Source organism: Thalassophryne amazonica, chromosome 6 (genome assembly GCF_902500255.1).
Source record: "Thalassophryne amazonica chromosome 6, fThaAma1.1, whole genome shotgun sequence".
Classification (NCBI taxonomy): domain Eukaryota; kingdom Metazoa; phylum Chordata; class Actinopteri; order Batrachoidiformes; family Batrachoididae; genus Thalassophryne; species Thalassophryne amazonica.
Genome location: NC_047108.1, coordinates 119,090,231 through 119,112,024, shown reverse-complemented (window position 1 = coordinate 119,112,024; position 21,794 = coordinate 119,090,231). Strand labels below are relative to the sequence as shown.

The 21,794-nt window shown below is 42.4% G+C and overlaps 1 protein-coding gene across 5 annotated transcripts in view; it reads left to right on the top strand.

Annotated features, from left to right (window-relative positions):
* The window catches only part of casz1 (castor zinc finger 1), a 130,711-nt gene that overhangs the window by 90,015 nt on the left and 18,902 nt on the right, over positions 1 to 21,794 (top strand). For all 5 annotated transcript variants that reach the window (XM_034173245.1, XM_034173246.1, XM_034173244.1 and 2 more), the window contains 4 exons: positions 2,147 to 2,311; positions 8,991 to 9,163; positions 10,703 to 11,571; positions 17,911 to 18,043. In XM_034173245.1, the coding sequence (XP_034029136.1) occupies positions 2,147 to 2,311; positions 8,991 to 9,163; positions 10,703 to 11,571; positions 17,911 to 18,043 (1,340 nt within the window). The remainder of the gene's footprint in view (positions 1 to 2,146; positions 2,312 to 8,990; positions 9,164 to 10,702; positions 11,572 to 17,910; positions 18,044 to 21,794) is intronic.

The window sequence follows — 21,794 nt, the reverse complement described above, 5'->3', positions numbered from 1 at the left end:
CATGGATTAAAGGTGTGCACAGATTAAAACCGTTTCGTATGTTCATCTTGCAGGTTCCTTCCAGATACAGCCTCTCTTTGTCAGACCGCCTTTTTTTATTCCAAGTTTAATTGTAAATATACTCAAAATATGGCTCTTCTTTATCCTGTAACGGCTGCCAGCATCACATCCCGGCTTTTAATCCCCTTTTACGGTATTAATCTTGCCCTGGTCCCTGGTGGTGTCATGTATGGCAAAGGAAGGAGAAAAAACACAAAGCAGATCACAGCACAGACTGTTTGGTGTAGCATATGGCCACAGAGAGTTAGACAAACACTGGCAGATTTGTGAATGATGTCAAAAATCCGTGCACAGCTAGAGCTGTGTTTTTCCTTCCTTTCTTAACACTTTTCTGAATTAAGCTATCTTCAGATGTAATCTCCTTCGTCTGCTCCCGATCAAGAGAGATTACCGCTTGATAAATATTGTTTATCTGCTGAAGAGCATTACAGATCTAAGCTTTCATTTTCTGCATGAATCCCACTTCACGCTTTGATGAGACATATTCTTGGAGGAATACAAAGGAAAATCATTCCATGTCATTATTTAGAGTGTTAGTTCAGGTTATCAGGGCAATTTCCACGGTCAAGTCCACATTTCTCAGTTGGTTTTATGTTGCGGGGAAACACAGATATGCTTTGGAAGCGAGCTCTCTGGGTGTCAATACCCTGGAAAAAAAAAAAGCCAGGCTGTGATGAGGAGCCCCTTTCGAAGTGATAACTCATGAAATGTTACATGACACACACTCCTGGAATATTATCCCACTGCCAGCCTCAGGGCGATTGGCTGGGTCCGAACATTCTCCTTTCATGGGCTTGTACGTGAGGCAGCTTGTGCATCTTGCCACACTAGTGGGAATCCTAAAATAAATGTAGCAAGTGGCTCCCAACCTTCATCGCCACTCAACTGAAAATGAGATCTTTTTCCCAGTCAGCTCTCTCCAACGCCTATTTTGGACAGCCTGATAGATAGAATGTATCTTGACCTGCAATTCAACTTGTCTTCCGGTTTTCCTCAAAAGTGATGTCCCAGGAAGTATAAAAGTGATTTAAATGACTAAAACCATATTCAAAGGGTGATTGCATGAACAATCCCATCAAATTGTTTGCTGCAACAGGATTTAAATCTCGGTGAAATATGCAGCGGGAAACGGGCCAAACTCGAATGAGCAGCTGTACAGGATTTTTACGTTTTACTCGAGCACGAGTGGAACACATGACCCAGAGCAATTACCCTACTTCATACAGCAATTAGCTGCGTTTGAGAATGGCTCTTTCTGATCTTTTTCCCTCAACTGGAGATGAATATGGATTGAAGAGAGAACTGTTTCATTGATTTGTGCTTCTCTCGTTACACTTTCTGAAACATCAGCTTAAGCCCAATTACAGCAGATTTGGTTGCTGACGGTCCCTGTGGATGGACTTTTCTGTTTTCCAACATACGTGGGGATTTTTATAGCTTTTTTTGTTGTTTTTAAATATCAGAAGGAAGGTCTCCCAGCATATTTATTCATCATCATAAGTGAACCCTGCACCCAAAGCAGGTGTTAATGCTTTAATTAAAAACAAAATCATATTTCAGCGAATTGAAAGACAAAACTCTTTTTATTTTTCAGTTGATTTGGTTGTTTTCTGTTGTCTTCTGTTTCTTCTATGTGCTCGTCTGAAAAACCATCTGCGTGGAACATTGTTTTTTTTTCCAGAGCCAAAAGCATCAGAATTGTGATCCTGCTAGTCAATTGAGTCATCTTAATGAAAATAACATGTATCAGTGCAGAGGGGGCGGGGCCGGGGTGGTGGTGATGTAAGGACCAGGTGCAGAAGGATTCTTTGCTGACAGTCGTGCCTGCAGTGGTTTTGCATTTGGTCAACATGCAGGTTTGAAATATACCGTACTAAGAAAATGACTAACCACAGACAACGTGTCCTTCCTGCTCCTTCACAGCGCCGTATGTTCTGCACCCCCCCCACCCCAAATCACCAATTGGCTCCTGCGTGTTGCAGCTGCTGCTGCTTCCACTGAGATAAAGTGACTTGTTGCTGATTCTGTGACTGGTTTAAATAAATGCCAACCTGTTGCACCCCCCCCCCCCCCTCTAATTTTGCAGAGGTTCACCAGTAAGCAGGATGTAATCAGGCACTACAACATGCACAAGAAGAGGGACAACTCCCTGCAGCACGGCTTCATGCGCTTCAGCCCTCTGGATGACTGTAGCGTCTACTATCATGGCTGCCACCTCAATGGAAAAAGCACCCATTACCACTGCATGCAGGTAGATGACACCTCGCCTTCCCCTCCCACACATAACCTCAGACATGTACAGTACGCATACACACGGAAACAGAAAAAAAATCTGCAGCCCCTCAGATTTACTGAACACCTTCCAGACGTAACTCAAAATATGGAGTATGTTTTGTCAAAATAGATTGTTTTGCAATAAAAAAATTCTTGGCTCCACCCCTCTTTGCAGATTCATATACACGTACAAAAAATAAATTATCAATTCATATCAAGCCCAAGATTTGTCCAGTATTGCGTTCAGTCCCCTCAATGCTGGTAATGTTAGAATTTTTTTTTATTTTGTAAGAAAACAAAAGTTTTTTTTCCATTTCCTGCCTCACCACTCGAAACTAATCAACCTGATTTCACGCCAAGGTCATGATTGTGTCACGATAAAGTGATTTAATCCATTAGTTTCTGATACTGTCATGAAATGTGTTACATTTTTGTGACATATCATTAAATTTTTTCATTATGGTATCGCAAAATTTGGGACATGACATGGGCATGTGGGGGGGATAATGTTATGGTTATGGTTCAGGTTAAAAATAGTGGCTGAATGTGATGCATTTGGACTGAAATAATCCACTTGTAACAACAACAACAACAAAAACGCCATTGTCCTTTGTGAAAATGGGTTCAGTAGTTCACAACGACCCTGCTGACAAATCCACAGAAGCAGGTGGACAATTATCTGGTAATGGAATTACAATGACAGCAAAATCTGGGCATATTTTAGCTTCTTATTAAAAATTTACTCTGATTGTAATTTCATTACTGGAGAATTTCCCAGGTAGATACGTATCCTCCTTGGTGGACAAATATTCAAACTCTAAAAGGCCAGTTCAGGAAAAACGACTTTGGCGTCAGGAGACACCCTGCAGACTTCAGTCAGATGGTTCCACACCTTTTTCCAGTTACACCAAAGTGGCTCCAAAGAGGAGTTTGGTGAAACGTGGCCCCAACGTGAATAAAAGAAATTGAAACAAAAAGGAGGAACACACGCGTGAGGCTGTTTGTGCTTTTCTCACATTAGAGAAGAGCTCTTGCTTGCTTGCCTCTACTGGTGGTTGGCTCTCACTGCGGTATTGTATCACTTCCTGTTCCGGAGCACAGTGGTGTTTTGCTGTATCTGTTAGCTGTTTAATCTGCGCAGTTAGATTTATCTAGTTACCTAGATAACGATTTATTTCACAGTGTAATCTTCACGTGCCTTAACTAAAGCACTCCCTCTGCTGAATCACCTCTAAATTATTTACACATTATTCACTTTGTGTGTTTTTAGGAATCCGCTAGCTTAGCGCAGCTACTAGCTCTTAGCCGGTTTAGCATGGCGGCTTCTCCTGTCTCTCCCGCACTTTTCTGCTCTGGGTGTGAAATGTTTAGTTATTCGTCGGCCTCCTTTAGCAGTAATGGTACTTGTAATAAGTGTAGCTTATTCGTAGCTTTGGAGGCCAGGCTGGACGAATTGGAGACTCGGCTCCGCACCGTGGAAAATTCTACAGCTAGCCAGGCCCCTGTAGTCAGTGCGGACCAAGGTAGCTTAGCCGCCGTTAGTTTCCCTCTGGCAGATCCCGAGCAGCCGGGAAAGCAGGCCGACTGGGTGACTGTGAGGAGGAAGCGTAGTTCTAAACAGAAGCCCCGTGTACACCGCCAACCCATTCACATTTATAACCGTTTTTCCCCACTCGACGACACACCCGCCGAGGATCAAACTCTGGTTATTGGCGACTCTGTTTTGAGAAATGTGAAGTTAGCGACACCAGCAACCATAGTCAATTGTCTTCCGGGGGCCAGAGCAGGCGACATTGAAGGAAATTTGAAACTGCTGGCTAAGGCTAAGCGTAAATTTGGTAAGATTGTAATTCACGTTGGCAGTAATGACACCCGATTACGCCAATCGGAGGTCACTAAAATTAACAATGAATCGGTGTGTAACTTTGCAAAAACAATGTCGGACTCTGTAGTTTTCTCTGGGCCCCTCCCCAATCGGACCGGGAGTGACATGTTTAGCCGCACGTTCTCCTTGAATTGCTGGCTGTCTGAGTGGTGTCCAAAAAATGAGGTGGGCTTCATGGATAATTGGCAAAGCTTCTGGGGAAAACCTGGTCTTGTTAGGAGAGACGGCATCCATCCCACTTTGGATGGAGCAGCTCTCATTTCTAAAAATCTGGCCAATTTTCTTAAATCCTCCAAACCGTGACTATCCAGGGTTGGGACCAGGAAGCAGAGTTGTAGTCTTACACACCTCTCTGCAGCTTCTCTCCCCCTGCCATCCCCTCATTACCCCATCCCCGTAGAGACGGTGCCTGCTCCCAGACCACCAATAACCAGCAAAAATCTATTTAAGCATAAAAATTCAAAAAGAAAAAATAATATAGCACCTTCAACTGCACCACAGACTAAAACAGTTAAATGTGGTCTATTAAACATTAGGTCTCTCTCTTCTAAGTCCCTGTTAGTAAATGATATAATAATTGATCAACATATTGATTTATTCTGCCTTACAGAAACCTGGTTACAGCAGGATGAATATGTTAGTTTAAATGAGTCAACACCCCCGAGTCACACTAACTGTCAGAATGCTCGTAGCACGGGCCGAGGTGGAGGATTAGCAGCAATCTTCCATTCCAGCTTATTAATTAATCAAAAACCCAGACAGAGCTTTAATTCATTTGAAAGCTTGACTCTTAGTCTTGTCCATCCAAATTGGAAGTCCCAAAAATCAGTTTTATTTGATATTATCTATCGTCCACCTGGTCGTTACTGTGAGTTTCTCTGTGAATTTTCAGACCTTTTGTCTGACTTAGTGCTTAGCTCAGATAAGATAATTATAGTGGGCGATTTTAACATCCACACAGATGCTGAGAATGACAGCCTCAACACTGCATTTAATCTATTATTAGACTCAATTGGCTTTGCTCAAAATGTAAATGAGTCCACCCACCACTTTAATCATATCTTAGATCTTGTTCTGACTTATGGTATGGAAATTGAAGACTTAACAGTATTCCCTGAAAACTCCCTTCTGTCTGATCATTTCTTAATAACATTTACATTTACTCTGATGGACTACCCAGCAGTGGGGAATAAGTTTCATTACACTAGAAGTCTTTCAGAAAGCGCTGTAACTAGGTTTAAGGATATGATTCCTTCTTTATGTTCTCTAATGCCATATACAAACACAGTGCAGAGTAGCTACCTAAACTCTGTAAGTGAGATAGAGTATCTCGTCAATAGTTTTACATCCTCATTGAAGACAACTTTGGATGCTGTAGCTCCTCTGAAAAAGAGAGCTTTAAATCAGAAGTGCCTGACTCCGTGGTATAACTCACAAACTTGCAGCTTAAAGCAGATAACCCGTAAGTTGGAGAGGAAATGGCATCTCACTAATTTAGAAGATCTTCACTTAGCCTGAAAAAGAGTCTGTTGCTCTATAAAAAAAAAGCCCTCCGTAAAGCTAGGACATCTTACTACTCATCAGTAATTGAAGAAAATAAGAACAACCCCAGGTTTCTTTTCAGCACTGTAGCCAGGCTGACAGAGTCAGAGCTCTATTGAGCCGAGTATTCCTTTAACTTTAACTAGTAATGACTTCATGACTTTCTTTGCTAATAAAATTTTAACTATTAGAGAAAAAATTACTCATAACCATCCCAAAGACGTATCGTTATCTTTGGCTGCTTTCAGTGATGCCGGTAGTTGGTTAGACTCTTTCTCTCCGATTGTTCTGTCTGAGTTATTTTCATTAGTTACTTCATCCAAACCATCAACATGTCTGTTAGACCCCATTCCTACCAGGCTGCTCAAGGAAGCCCTACCATTATTTAATGCTTCGATCTTAAATATGATCTATCTTTATTAGTTGGCTATGTACCACAGGCTTTTAAGGTGGCAGTAATTAAACCATTACTTAAAAAGCCATCACTTGACCCAGCTATCTTAGCTAATTATAGGCCAATCTCCAACCTTCCTTTTCTCTCAAAAATTCTTGAAAGGGTAGTTGTAAAACAGCTAACTGATCATCTGCAGAGGAATGGTCTATTTGAAGAGTTTCAGTCAGGTTTTAGAATTCATCATAGTACAGAAACAGCATTAGTGAAGGTTACAAATGATCTTCTTATGGCCTCAGACAGTGGACTCATCTCTGTGCTTATTCTGTTAGACCTCAGTGCTGCTTTTGATACTGTTGACCATAAAATTTTATTACAGAGATTAGAGCATGCCATAGGTATTAAAGGCACTGCGCTGCGGTGGTTTGAATCATATTTATCTAATAGATTACAATTTGTTCATGTAAATGGGGAATCTTCTTCACAGACTAAGGTTAATTATGGAGTTCCACAAGGTTCTGTGCTAGGACCAATTTTATTCACTTTATACGTGCTTCCCTTAGGCAGTATTATTAGACGGCATTGCTTAAATTTTCATTGTTACGCAGATGATACCCAGCTTTATCTATCCATGAAGCCAGAGGACACACACCAATTAGCTAAACTGCAGGATTGTCTTACAGACATAAAGACATGGATGACCTATAATTTCCTGCTTTTAAACTCAGATAAAACTGAAGTTATTGTACTTGGCCCCACAAATCTTAGAAACATGGTGTCTAACCAGATCCTTACTCTGGATGGCATTACCCTGACCTCTAGTAATACTGTGAGAAATCTTGGAGTCATTTTTGATCCGGATATGTCATTCAATGCGCATATTAAACAAATATGTAGGACTGCTTTTTTGCATTTACACAATATCTCTAAAATTAGAAAGGTCTTGTCTCAGAGTGATGCTGAAAAACTAATTCATGCATTTATTTCCTCTAGGCTGGACTATTGTAATTCATTATTATCATTCATTGGCTTCCTGTTAATTCTAGAATAGAATTTAAAATTCTTCTTCTTACTTATAAGGTTTTGAATAATCAGGTCCCATCTTATCTTAGGGATCTCATAGTACCATATCACCCCAATAGAGCGCTTCGCTCTCAGACTGCAGGCGTACTTGTAGTTCCTAGGGTTTGTAAGAGTAGAATGGGAGGCAGAGCCTTCAGCTTTCAGGCTCCTCTCCTGTGGAACCAGCTCCCAATTCAGATCAGGCAGACAGACACCCTCTCTACTTTTAAGATTAGGCTTAAAACTTTCCTTTTTGCTAAAGCTTATAGTTAGGGCTGGATCAGGTGACCCTGAACCATCCCTTAGTTATGCTGCTATAGACTTAGACTGCTGGGGGGTTCCCATGATGCACTGAGTGTTTCTTTCTCTTTTTGCTCTGTATGCACCACTCTGCATTTAATCATTAGTGATTGATCTCTGCTCCCCTCCACAGCATGTCTTTTTCCTGGTTCTCTCCCTCAGCCCCAACCAGTCCCAGCAGAAGACTGCCCCTCCCTGAGCCTGGTTCTGCTGGAGGTTTCTTCCTGTTAAAAGGGAGTTTTTCCTTCCCACTGTCGCCAAGTGCTTGCTCACAGGGGGTCGTTTTGACCGTTGGGGTTTTTACGTAATTATTGTATGATCTTGCCTTACAATATAAAGCGCCTTGGGGCAACTGTTTGTTGTGATTTGGCGCTATATAAATAAAATTGATTGATTGATTGATTCTCTCCATCCTCTCTCTCTCTCGCTCCTTAATTGGTGTGGATAAAACTCACTTAGGTGTTTATATCAACTATACATTTTTCATCTTTTAGTACCAAGCAGCCAGTTGAAGATTATTCTCCCTTCTGGATTTGTTTAATTTTTTTTTTTACATCTGCTTATTTTCAAAGTGTCATTGTGCCGAGAGCTTTCTCAGCAGCACAGCAGAGGCGGGCTCCAGATATATTCTTTTTTAAACCCCTCTAACGGCGTAATTGTTATTAAGACTTTTCAGGCCTTGTTTTAACAGTCCCTGAGAACCTGCAGATGTTGGCATCGGCACTCTTGATTTAATGGGGAAAAACCAGAGTGGCATTTTTTTCATTGTTTGACTCAATATGGAGAAGTTGCCTGGTTTGTGGCCCTGAAAAGTGCCAGGGATGATATACAATTGCTGCTTTTAATTCAAACATTACCTGGTTTTTCCCTTCTGTTTGCTCTCCGAGGGCCCCTGAGTACCAGGACATTTTAAACTAAAGACAGGCGTTCATCATAACTCCTGCCTGACTTCATGTCTGCTCCCCTCCAGCTCTAAAATTTGCTCTCACACTTACAGTAAGATTGTGGTGAGTGCATTGTCAAATATGAATTCCATTTTGTAAAATACCGCTGTGCCAGGAAGATAATGTCATTTGCGCTGTTCGCTCTGACCACTGCCTCTTTCAGGGTTTTTTTTAATTTTTTTTTTCTTTTTCCAATTGTCACAGTGACAACACTGTTTCCAATTCTCTCGCTTGACTTGAAACTTGTAGCACTCTGGTGTTTATTACCACAAATTTAGTTGTGAATGTGAGAAAACATCCTTCTTCTACTCATTTCTAGGCCACTAGCATTTTCTTAACCACACTCAGCTCTTTCTCTATTGCTCATGCACTGTATCGCATCTAGTGTAAGCGCTGCATCCTCCAAGCGGCTCTTTGGAGCCGTTCTTGCAAACTGCAGATGATGTGTGCGTGCGTGTGTGTGTGTGCGCGCGTGGCAAACCCAGAAATGTTGGTGATTGCCACACTCTGTCTGTCTGTCCGTTCTTTGCAGGTGGGCTGCAGCAAAGTGTACACCAGTACCTCAGACGTCATGACTCATGAAAACTTCCATAAAAAGAACGCCCAGCTGATCAATGATGGCTTCCAGAGGTTTCGAGCCACTGAGGACTGTGGAACAGTTGGGTGTCAGTTTTATGGGCAGAAGACGACACACTTCCACTGCAGGTGTTGATCAGTGTGGCCTTCGGTTCTCAATGTAGAGTAATAATTACTGATTTATGCTTCCTCTATCAGTCATTGACCTGTCTCTTATTAACCAGATGGATTTTTACTCTGGTGTGTGAACATTGAGCTCCAGAACCACCACCACCCCCACCCCCCCTTCCCCACCCAAAAGTATTTATGTTATGTCAACATTATTTCTTTAATGGAATAATTTAGCTCAAAGATTAGAAGTCCTCTTCAGGCCTTCAGAACTATTGGCCTGGTGCTAATCCCTGGACACGGGGGGCAAGAAGTAGATGAGAGTCTATGACCCCACCTGGATTGGACACCAGTCCATCACAGGTTACTTCCCCAGCCAAGGCAAGCACCCGTCTACAACTTGGTGGACTGGGTTGATGCAGATGAAGTATTTAAGGAACATAAATGCGAAGAATCTAGGCAAGGACCCCAATGCAGAGAATTACAACAAAGGGCGGTTTGAACTGGTTTTAGGCTTCACAGTAAATAGCTGGCAACAAAACAGCAGCCAGGAGGAAGGCTCAAAAACACAGGCTGAGGTTAGAAGCATGGTCATCAGTCCAAAGCAGCCTTGAGCATATCTACAGGGTGGGAGGAAAAGAGTAATCTAAAACCTGAACCCCCCTGGGTGGGACACTAGTCCATTGCAGGTTACTTCCCCAACCAAATGTTGGTGCCCATTTTGCAGCCGGATGGATTGGGACGATGGAGATCCAGAAATCCAACCTTCATCTATGTATTGGTAGTCTACCTGCTCTGAAATCCTATAAATAAAACAAACAAAAAACAGAGAATACAAGTCCATCCTGGATAACTTCTCAATTAAATCAACATAACAGTTTCAGAATTGAGTGGAAACAGGAAAAAACCCCACTTGTTTAAAAGTGACTTGATGATCAAATCAAATCAATTTTATTTATATAGCGCCAAATCACAACAAACAGTTGCCCCAAGGCGCTTTATACTGTAAGGCAAGGCCATACAATAATTACGGAAAAAACCCCAACGGTCAAAACGACCCCCTGTGAGCAAGCACTTGGCAACAGTGGGAAGGAAAAACTTCCTTTTAACAGGAAGAAACCTCCAGCATAACCAGGCTCAGGGAGGGGCAGTCTTCTGCTGGGACTGGTTGGGGCTGAGGGAGAGAACCAGGAAAAAGACATGCTGTGGAGGGGAGCAGAGATCAATCACTAATGATTAAATGATTAAATGTTTTGCGATTCATTTAAATGATTAAATGAATCGCAATTTTAGAGATGCATTGATTATCATTGATTGTTGAGGAACGCTTTGTTGGACCATCAAACTGATCTGGTGGAATGATTCCTGCTGGCAAAGGCTGAAGGAGGTGACGTGTCAATGAGCTGCTGCCGTGCCGTTTTACCGCCACTGTTATCATTCGTCTATTGTGAAGTATTTGAGTCATGTGGATCCACTCCATGAAGACCGACAGCAGCACGGCACAGAGGAAGCTTTGTGGCTGAGCGTCATATCTAATCATGTTTTCCATTTGTTCCTCAGGCGGCCGGGCTGCACATTCACCTTCAAGAACAAGTGTGACATTGAGAAGCACAAGAGCTACCACATCAAGGATGATGCCTATGCTAAAGATGGCTTCAAGAAGTTCTATAAGTATGAAGAGTGCAAGTATGAGGGCTGTGTCTACAGTAAAGCCACCAACCACTTCCACTGCATCCGCTTGGGCTGTGGTTTCACCTTTACCTCTACCAGCCAGATGACCTCCCACAAACGCAAACACGAGCGCCGGCACATCCGCTCCTCTGGTGTTATGGGCCTCTCTTCCACCTTCTTGGTACCAAAGGATGAGCCAGACGAGTCGAGCAATGATGACCTGATGGACTTCTCAGCCATCAGCAGCAAGAACTCCAGCCTGAGTGCTTCGCCCACAACTCAGCAGTCCACCACTGTGTCGCACCTGTTGTCCACACCTACCACTGCAGTCTCCTCTACTTCCCCATTGGGCCACAGCCTCAAGCCAACACCATCGCTCTCCAGTGCGGGCCAGCGTGTGTCCAGTCTTCTGTCCCAGGCTTTACCCAGCAACATGCCCGTTGCCCTCACTCTCTCCAACAGCACCATGGCTGCATCCAACCCGTTCTTTCCTTTGATGTCCAGGCTGCCACTCCAACCACCTCCTCTTGCCGCTAGTCTAATATCAGCTGTTTCTTCTGGTGCTCACTCCATGCCCACTGACTCCATGACCCAAGGATGCTCTACAACAGGGGCAGAAGGAGCCATGGCATCTACTCCAGTCTCCTTCACTACCTCGTCCATCATGGAGAAGATCTCAGCAAGCAAAGGTCTGATATCGCCCATGATGGCTAGACTGGCAGCTGCTGCCCTCAAACCCTCCAGCAACACAGACACAGGTCAGTCATTTCACAAAAACTCAGCTACATCTAGATCTAAATTAGCTTTGGTGAGGTGATGGTCTAGTGGTTAAGTGTTGGGCTTGAGACCAGAGGATCCATGGGTCAAACCCCAGCCTGACCGGAAAATCACTAAGGGCCCTTGGGCAAGGTCCTTAATCCCCAAGTTGCACCCGGTGCATAGTGAGTACCTTGCATGGCAGCACCCTGACATCAGTGTGTGAGTGTGTTTGTGTGAATGGGTGAATGTGAGGCATAATTGTAAAGCTTTGAGCGTCTGATGCAGATGGAAAAGCGCTATATAAATGCAGTCCATTTAACATTCTACATCTCATTAGAGTAGAACCCAGTGCAGTGCACACAACTGCCACGCCCACACAATCTGTTTTATATTTAAAAAAAGTAAGTCTGCTGCTCCCTTGTTTGCACTCGGGGTCGCCACAGCAAATCCAAGGTGGATCTGCATGTTGAATTGGCACAAGTTTTACGCCGGATGCCCTTCCTGACGCAACTCCACATTACATGGAGAAATGTGGCAGGGGTAGGATTTGAACCTGGAACCTTCTGCACTGAAATCAAGCGCATTAACCACTTGGCCACCACCCCTACCTTTATATTAAAAAAAAAAAAGAATAAATAAGAAAAAAAAATTCCAAGTCAGTATGATGAATGAATTGCACAGATGGTGCAAACCCATTTGGGGCATGTCTCAGCACATATTTGTACTTAAATAGCGGGAAATATCAGTGCAGCAACGGTGCAAAGGCGTTGGGTTTTCTGTGTTTATGGGTGTGTTATAGTTCAGATGAAAATTTGTGGAACCATGTAGCCTAGTTTGAAACGTTCCTCTCTGAAGCAGATTTGCATACAGGGGTGGAAACTGGTCATTTTTTTTAAGGTTCACAAAACCTGCTGAAAATATTGTGTCCCATTGTGAATAGATGCTGTTAAATTTTGTGTTTTTCTTTTAAAATCAGTCTCTGTTTCTGAGGTGGTGTCTGGGGCCTTGGCAGAGGTCTGCACTTTGAGTGCCGTTCTACTCCATACTGTTGTTCAATCACATGAGCATTTTTTGTTTTACATTGTTTTTTTTACATTGTTCATGACTATTTTATAGACGTGTGAAAACCTAAAGGATGTGAGGGGGAAAAAACCAGCGGTGTGAGTGGAGCGGTCACAGCGCTTGTTCTTTTTCTCGTGTGTGAACTCGGTCCACTGCAGTCGCTCAGAGGTCAGTTCTGTCGCTCTCCCACAGTGGAACAAGAGTCAGAAAACGGGTGATTTCAGGCTTAAAGGGACACGTCAGAGGCATGGTCCTCTGCACAGGGCTTGTTATTGTGTTGATCGTTTGTTAGATACCCACAATCCATTTGGAGATAAATGCGCTGACAGGGGAGAGTGGAGCCTGTAAAAGTCTCTTATGATGTTCCGAGTGGGGGCTCCTGGGGTTTGTGTCGAACATGTTTCCTCATCATTGCTCTCTTATCTCTGTCTGCGCCCGTTCCAAGCAAATGGAGGTGGAATGAAATTAAGTTCAGAAATTGCGAGAACAAACAAATAAATAAATAAATAAATGTGGAGGGTTTTTTTTGTATTGTCTATGCACACTGATTAAAAAAAAAGGAAAAGAAATCACTCAGGCAGAAATGACTCAAAGCCCGAGAGCTGAGAAAGCTGGTGTTTTTTTTTTTCCTTTCTTTCTTTTTTACACTTGTGTGTGTCGACAAAGACGCACTCTGAATTTGTAGAAACCAGCTGGCTGTTCCCGGAGAAACCTGTTGATTTCTGTTAAGCATGAACACGGTTGACATAAATTTGGGAGGTAATTGGCTCGTCTGTGTTCATCACATCGCTCCAAACAAAGTGTGTAAAAATGAAGTTAAAGCGTTAAACTGAGGAGGTGCTGCAGCGTGCAGGCCTGCATTCACCGGTGGTGAGGACTCTCATGCTGAGCCCAAGCAGGTGGGGTGTGGATTGTAAGGAGGCAGTTGGGGGGAGCATCTCCGGATGCAGGGATGGGGAAGGATTACAATTCCTGGTGGTGTTCTCGGAGCACGACAAGCCCTGTGAGAGAGACCAGGCAGCTGCTCGGGGGAGGCGAGCTGAGCCCCGACTGTCAGGCTGAGCTCCACCTCTGGGCTTCCAGCAGGTACACGGAACTCTGGGAAGACCCCCACCGAGGGCGGGGCCTCCACAGATGGTGCCTTTGCCACCCGTCTCGCTCACATTTCCACGCAGCATAACAAAGCCAGTAATAAGCTCGTCTGTCTCGGCAGCGCGCTGTCACGGGTTGTCTGAAAGAAGTGTTGTGCAGATGCAGAACTGAGGGCTCGATGTGGTTTTAATTCTCTTATTTGCTTCATAAAATGTGTGAACAGGACATTTGGGGCTAAAATGAGGAGGAAGTGGTTTGTGTGTCTCTGAAAACAGTGTGAGAAAACTGTTTGTGGCCATTTTTGTTTTTTTGGCCGTGCTTTTTTTCATGCAGTTGTGAAACTTCACCTTTGTTGTGGCAAATTGTTCATTTTTCCTGTTTCTGCTTTCAGTTTTTTTAAATGTTCCACACGAAAGTTTTCCCAGAGAATCGAGTGTCTGAAAGGTTTACTAATTAGACACATGGTACAAATGATCTTACACGAGTTCTGTATCTTATCCTGAATAATTACATGGTGCTGCATTATTCCTGCAGCATTTCCAGAAAGAAGCCACTTTAAGTCGAGCACATTTATTCTCCTTTTCTTTAAAAAAAAAAAAAATGAGGAGAAATTAAAAAATAGCCATTGTGCAGTGCAACAAAATGATTTTTTTTGAACTGTAACCCACCTTAATTAAAGGATACCTTCAGTTTTGTACAACTGTAATCATATTAAAACATCATTAACAATCAACCCTCAGCTGATGATTGCTTCCTTTAAAAAAAAAAACCTGCATCAATTAGTTAAAGCAGCAGTCTCAGCAGTTAAAAATTCACTGTACACTCATAATAGCAACAAAATAGTGGTAGCAAGCTACTTTTTAAATGTTTGATACATTAGTGGTACAAAGTGTCTGAAGAAATACAGCCGGTTGTGTGTGTTTTAACATCATTCCATCTGCAGTGGGAGACATAACAATAAATGGAACACTAACAATATCATGAGAAATATATTGTGGTTCATCGTAAAATGCACCAACATATCAGACGTGAAACTTCAGCTGCATTTTGCTAGAAGTCACATGGGAGACTGGGGCCTCAGTTTGACTTTCTCATAACAAAAGCCATCATTTTGTCTTTGATACTTTTATTTAATTTATATAATGCTCTAGAGATTTTTATTTGGGAGGGGGTTTAAAGGGGATAGTTTTAGAAATTTTAATACACAGACGCCTAAATAATTTTTAAAGGCACTATATTTATTTTTGACAGTTTTGAAAACAGAATTTATCTCCTACATCCAGAGGCTTAATTGCAAGCAGTGGTTTAATGTGGCCAAGCTTATACGCGTATATATAAAACTGAATAAACAAACTTGTTTTATATATGTAGAATGTGGAGGTTAATGTGCTGAAAATGCGATGATCACATGCATTTTCAGATCTTCTGACCACTCGTATGATGTCAATTTAACACCATATCAAAATCCAAAATCAAGAATCTGTAACCAGGAAATTTTTGTCAACAGCTTAGAAAACTCTTTTGTAAACACAATATTTTAAGTGAGTTTAATAAGTAATAAGTTGACCTCTTTAGTCTTCAGGGTGTCCTTCTCAGTTACTTTTCTCTCAGTGTCTCTCTCAGTCCTAAAAGGTTCTCATCTGAGTTTTGGCGTGACTTTGGCAGCTGGAGGTTGGGATGTATTCCTGAACACTGGAGGACAGGATTTAGTAACTTACTGGCTACTGAACAAGTGATTGACTGACCCAGTACACACCCTTTATTTTTTTATGTATTTTTTTGAGAGAGAACAGACACATTAATAACTGTCTTCTTGCTGGTTTGCCATTCCTATGAGAAGGAAATCTAGCAGATTATTAATATTTGACATTCTAGGTTTTAGTTCTCAATATATGTGGCGTTAAATTGATGCCATACACCCGTGTGCACCCATGAGCAACAAATATGTCACTTATGCAGCAGCTGTATAATAAAAAATGGGTCATGAAGCTGTTAAGTATGTATGGGATGAGGAAGAATTACAGTTAATTATGTTAAAGAATGACAGTACCGATGGTATTGATGAGGTCAGTAAGCTGCTGTCAGTGAAACTCTGTCCTTCCTTCAGATGTTTAAAGGTTATGCAGAATTTGCAGCCACTGGAACACTCTTATTGTGAACCTCAGGTGTGCGACTTGTGGGTGGTCACTGACACGAGCGAAACGACACCCCATGATGACAAGAGCGAAATGTGCCGAGATGTAGAAAAAGAAATTTAAAATCCAACCAGATGTCACGTAAGCTCATGTCATGTGTGGTGAAAATGCCAATTCCCTGTGATTAGCAGGGGAAGGAAACCCCATAGCTGGAAAATGTTCCATCAGTAACAGCAGTAAAATGCAGGATATTCAGCTCAATTTTGGGTTCTAATAGCTGCAGGTGAGGATCAGTGAACCTGTAATTTTGGGCCATATGTTGACATACGAGGTCTGTTAGAAAAGTATCTGACCTTTTTATACTTTTCTAACAGACCTCATAGTTTGCAGTTGTTCTTTTATACATATGCATAGCACAATATGCATGTAATTTATTTGTTTCTTTGTCATTCCCTGTAATGCAACGTGTTGCTTTGCAACGGTGTATGTGTGGAAAGTTATTGGAAGACTTCCAGTATGGCTATACTATACTAAGATTGCCAAGGCTTAGAGTTCTGTCAGCATGGTGCATTTTTCCTCCAATACTTGAAGAAAGAACACAGATAACCTGGAGGAATGAGCTCAGCACCACAACTGAACTCTTCCAAAGGTTTATATGTACTGTGTAGTGATGCATTGTATTATGGGTAATGACAAAAGACTGGTTGGATGGAGTCTTGTTGCTAACTGCAGGTCCTGGTGCCCACATTAGTTTGGTCATAGAGTGAGCGGCTGCTCTTCATGCTTTCTGCTCTCATTTTGTTTATGAGTTGATTTTAATCATCAATGACAAGACGGGATTTGACTGGTTAGTTAATTTTGGGTGTCCTCTTATCAGGTTTGGGGGAGGGTTGGCGACTTGGAAAGCAGTCAGCGACCTCAAACCAAACACAAAAACCCTTTGCCGTGTTCCTTTAGTCCCCGCCTCAGCTTCACCTCCAACCCCTCCAACCTCAACTTTGTTAGACTAAACTGGCACTGACACTGACACTTCCCTGTCTCCTGGTTTTCAGCTGACAAGGCCCAAGACGGGCTTTTCCACTCCGATTCTGCCTGATATGTCTCTGGGTCATGTTGTCGTGGAGGGTGGAACTCTGGCTACGTAGGCTGCTCTTGGTTCCTCGCAGCGATGAAAAGGAGCCGGCCATGACCAGGCTGAGGGCCAAGGGCACACACTTGGCTGCCAATGACCTTGGCTGTCGCAATCCCTCAGCACCAGCCCCGATTTCTTAACAGATTCCTCACCAACGCATCACGACTGCTGTTGCACTCCAGCCTCACCGAGAGGGCTGCGACCCCTCTGCCTTATATATATATATTTTTAAAACAAACAGCACTTATTGCCTACCAAAAAGCCCATCAATGTGTGTGTATGTAGCCCCGGGGCAAATTAATATTTCAATCCCTCGGGGGGTGGGGGTGCAGAATTCACCTTCCTGTCAGCGTTTTTACCACACGCTGTCCTCTTGTCTTTATTTATATCATTTGAGCGCTCCTGTCCTCGCTCACAGCATCCGCTGAATACCTATTTGGAGGAGAATGTGATCGAGAGGTCACACTATTTGAACCAATCTGATTGGCTGTCATCTCCAATCTGACCGACATAACACCCGCGTTCCTTATGGGTACGCTTGGTGGCATTGCCTGCCGTCATTGTCAGGCCAACAAGGAGCCCGGGAAGGTGGGAAGGGGTGGGAAAGGGAGGGTGGGAGTGGGGGTGGGCAGTCTGAGACTGCCACTTTCCCTCAGCATTAGCATCTCACTTAATGACCATTTAAGAGGCAGCTCAGCAAATGAGTTGTGACAAGTGCTGCAGAAAAAGGAGTCTTTTTCGCCCATATCTCCCGCCTCTCAATCAGCATTTAAAAGGCTTGACAGCCTGACATAATTTCACAATAATTATCACTCGGAGTATTCTTTGCAGGCCAGGACAGAAGTCAGATTGGATCTCATCAGAACGGAATAATGCTGACCAACAATAACTTTGTTGTTGCTCCCCTGCGTCCTCAGGGAATGGGCAGCCGGCTTCAGCCGGCCACTTCAATCTGGTTCAAGTGAAGCAGGAGCCGGCAGACCCCGCGTCCGGGGCCCCGCAAGACCCCACGCAGGAGCACAGCCTTGACCTGAGCAAGAAGGACCACAGGTATGAAGCCACATAGTGAATGCACAATTTCTTTTTTGCAAATTATATATATATATATATATATATATATATATATATATATATACACGAGGTCTGTTAGAAAAGTATCGTACCTTTTTATTTTTTTCAAAAACTATATGGAATTGATTAATATGTTTTTACGTCAGCCAAGCTTGAATCTTCGTGCGCATGCGTGAGTTTTTCCACGCCTGTCGGTTGCGTCATTCGCCTGTGGGCAGGCTTTGAGTGAGTTGGGACATGCCTATCTCGGCTTTCAGTGCTTACCAGTCGAGTGAGTATAAGATAAATTGTGGAGAGCAGGGCATGTCCCAACTTGTCCTCTAACACTCCCAAACGGAGGTGTTCCTTTGTCTCGCTTCATCAGCGAATTGGTCGTGACGTATGAAGCCTCCACGCGGCTTTCCATGACAAAATCTCTTGTTAAAAGTGAAATCTGCCGGAAAATGGCTGATGTCCAGCTCTTGTGATAACCAGAGAAATTGTACACGATGGTCCCGGCTCCACAGAGCGATCCGTTTAGAAATGATGTGGTGGTTTCTGCCTCTCGATGGCGGCTCGGAGCGCGGTGCATTGTGCGCCATTGTGGGCCGTCCTTAAAGCGGTAGTAACACTCCTTATTCTCTGTGAAGCCCGTAAAATTTTCACCGAAAGCCAGATAAATTTTTCGAATGGTTTCCAGCTGCCTGTCTCTAACAGTTTCTGAAAAAATTCTGATGGAAAAAAAGCCCAAATCATTCCGCCATTTCCTCGCCACGAAACAACGACGAGAGGGGTGGAGCAGTGCTCACTCAAAGCCTGCCCACAGGCGAATGACGCAACCAACAGGCGTGGAAAAACTCACGCATGCGCACGAAGGTTCAAGCTTGGCTGACGTAAAAACATATGACTCAAATCCATATAGTTTTTGAAAAAAATAAAAAGGTATGATACTTTTCTAACAGACCTCATATATATATATGTATGTATGTATATATATATATATATATATATATATATATATATATACATGTATGCATTCCATTTTGCAATGTAACTAGAGCTGTTGAAGGTCTAGATTAGAGCTGCATGATATTGTGATTAAAAAGGTTGAAAGACTCTTCAACTAACTTTTAATCAAGTAAACTGTCAGTCATCATTTCTGGACCTGAATTAATTCCAGACAGCTGATACTATTTTTGGAGCCATTTCTTTTTTTTTTTATTCTGTTTTCGCTCATTTTCTGCACAGTTTAACCCAATGCGTCTGCCCTTACACATACAACCCCTGGCAAAAATTATGGAATCACCGGCCTTGGAGGATGTTCATTCAGTTTAATTTTGTAGAAAAAAAGCAGATCACAGACATGACACAAAACTAAAGTCATTTCAAATGGCAACTTTCTGTCTTTAAGAAACACTATAAGAAATCAGGAAAAAAAATTGTGGCAGTCAGTAACGGTTACTTTTTTAGACCAAGCAGAGGGAAAAAAATATGGAATCACTCAATTCTGAGGAAAAAAATATGGAATCATGAAAAACAAAAGAACGCTCCAACACATCACTAGTATTTTGTTGCACCACCTCTGGCTTTTATAACAGCTTGCAGTCTCTGAGGCATGGACATAATGAGTGACAAATCAGAGAAAGTTGGAGCCAGATTGATGAAGAGTACATCAATCTGGCTCCAACTTTCTCTGATTGCTGTTGCCAGATCAGCTTTGCAGGTTGGAGCATTGTCATGGACCATTTTCTTCAACTTCCACCAAAGATTTTCAATTGGCTTAAGATCTGGACTATTTGCAGGCCATGACATTGACCCTATGTGTCTTTTTGCAAGGAATGTTTTCACAGTTTTTGCTGTACGGCAAGATGCATTATCATCTTGAAAAATTATTTCATCATCCCCAAACATCCTTTCAATTGATGGGATAAGAAAAGTGTCCAAAATATCAACGTAAAATTGTGCATTTATTGATGATGTAATGACAGCCATCTCCCCAGTGCCTTTACCTGACATGCAGCCCCATATCATCAATGACTGTGGAAATTTACATGTTCTCATCTCATTTGAACGGCACCAAACAAAAGTTCCAGCATCATTACCTTGCCCAATGCAGATTCGAGATTCATCACTGAATATGACTTTCATCCAGTCATCCACGGTCCACGACTGCTTTTCCTTAGCCCATTGTTTTTTTCTGTTTAGGTGTTAATGATGGCTTTCGTTTAGCTTTTCTGTATGTAAATCCCATTTCCTTTAGGCGGTTTCTTACAGTTGGGTCATAGACATTGACTCCAGTTTCCTCCCATTCGTTCCTCATTTGTTTTGTTGTGCATTTTCGATTTTTGAGACATATTGCTTTAAGTTTTCTGCCTTGACACTTTGATGTCTTCCTTGGTCTACCAGTGTGTTTGCCTTTAACAACCTTCCCATGTTGTTTGTATTTGGTCCAGAGTTTAGACACAGCTGACTGTGAACAACCAACATCTTTTGCAACATTGCGTGATGATTTACCCTCTTTTAAGAGTTTGATAATCCTCTCCTTTGTTTCAATTGACATCTCTCGTGTTGGAGCCATGATTCATGTCAGTCCACTTGGTGCAACAGCTCTCCAAGGTGTGATCACTCCTTTTTAGATGCAGACTAATGAGCAGATCTGATTTGATGCAGGTGTTATGTTTGGTAATGAAAATTTACAGGGTGATTCCATAATTTATTCCTCAGAATTGAGTGAGTCCATATTTTTTTCCCTCTGCTTGGTCTAAAAAAGTAACCGTTACTGACTGCCACAATTTTTTTTCCTGATTTCTTATAGTGTTTCTTAAAGCCAGAAAGTTGCCATTTGAAATGACTTTAGTTTTGTGTCATGTCTGTGATCTGCTTTTTTTTCTACAAAATTAAACAACTGAATGAACATCCTCCGAGGCCAGTGATTCCATAATTATTGCCAGGGGTTGTAGAAGAGCTTCTTTAACAGTCAAACACAAATCTGTTGTGATGTTTCACAATAAAAGTCCAAACTATTAAGTCATGTTTCCAGGAACCTCCTTCCCTGCAATTCAGTACTGACTGGTGCAGACAAGCACTACAGGTGTGTCTAATTGGGGTTAACTTGACAGTGTATGAATGAATTATTGAATTATATACCCATGATAACTAATACAAAATATAAATTAATCACTGAACTAAAATTTCAGAACCAAAACATGCAAACAGCAGTGCACCAAAAACAAAACAAAACAGATAAACCTAATTCATCGTGCTATAACATCATGCTATGTTTAGCACATAGCATGTAGCTTACTAGCAGAAAACCCTTAAACTGGAGTAAATTGTGTTTGGTATTAGACAGAGCTCTCTTATTAACCAGTCATGGAAGATGATTTGTGTTTTTTTTAAATCAAGCAGCAGTAAGTGATATGTTGGACTTAATTTACGGTGCTTGTTTTGCACACCCCCAGTGTGACCATTGCACATGCACACATGAGGTTGCTAAACTGCGATGTTGTGCAGCCCTAGTCTCGATCCTTGGTACAGCTTGGTGGTGCTGGGTTGTGCATGAAGGACCATGTACTGTACATACAAGTAGCACAGGTCCAATGTAAGCTCTGATGTAGCGGCGTAACACCAGCGTGAAGCTCTTAGTATATAGAGTGGAGTCTACGACCTTGAATTCCAATCTCCAAACTGATGATTGATACATTAAAGATATAATGATAACTCACCTCATTTGTTTAATCCATCCCTGCGG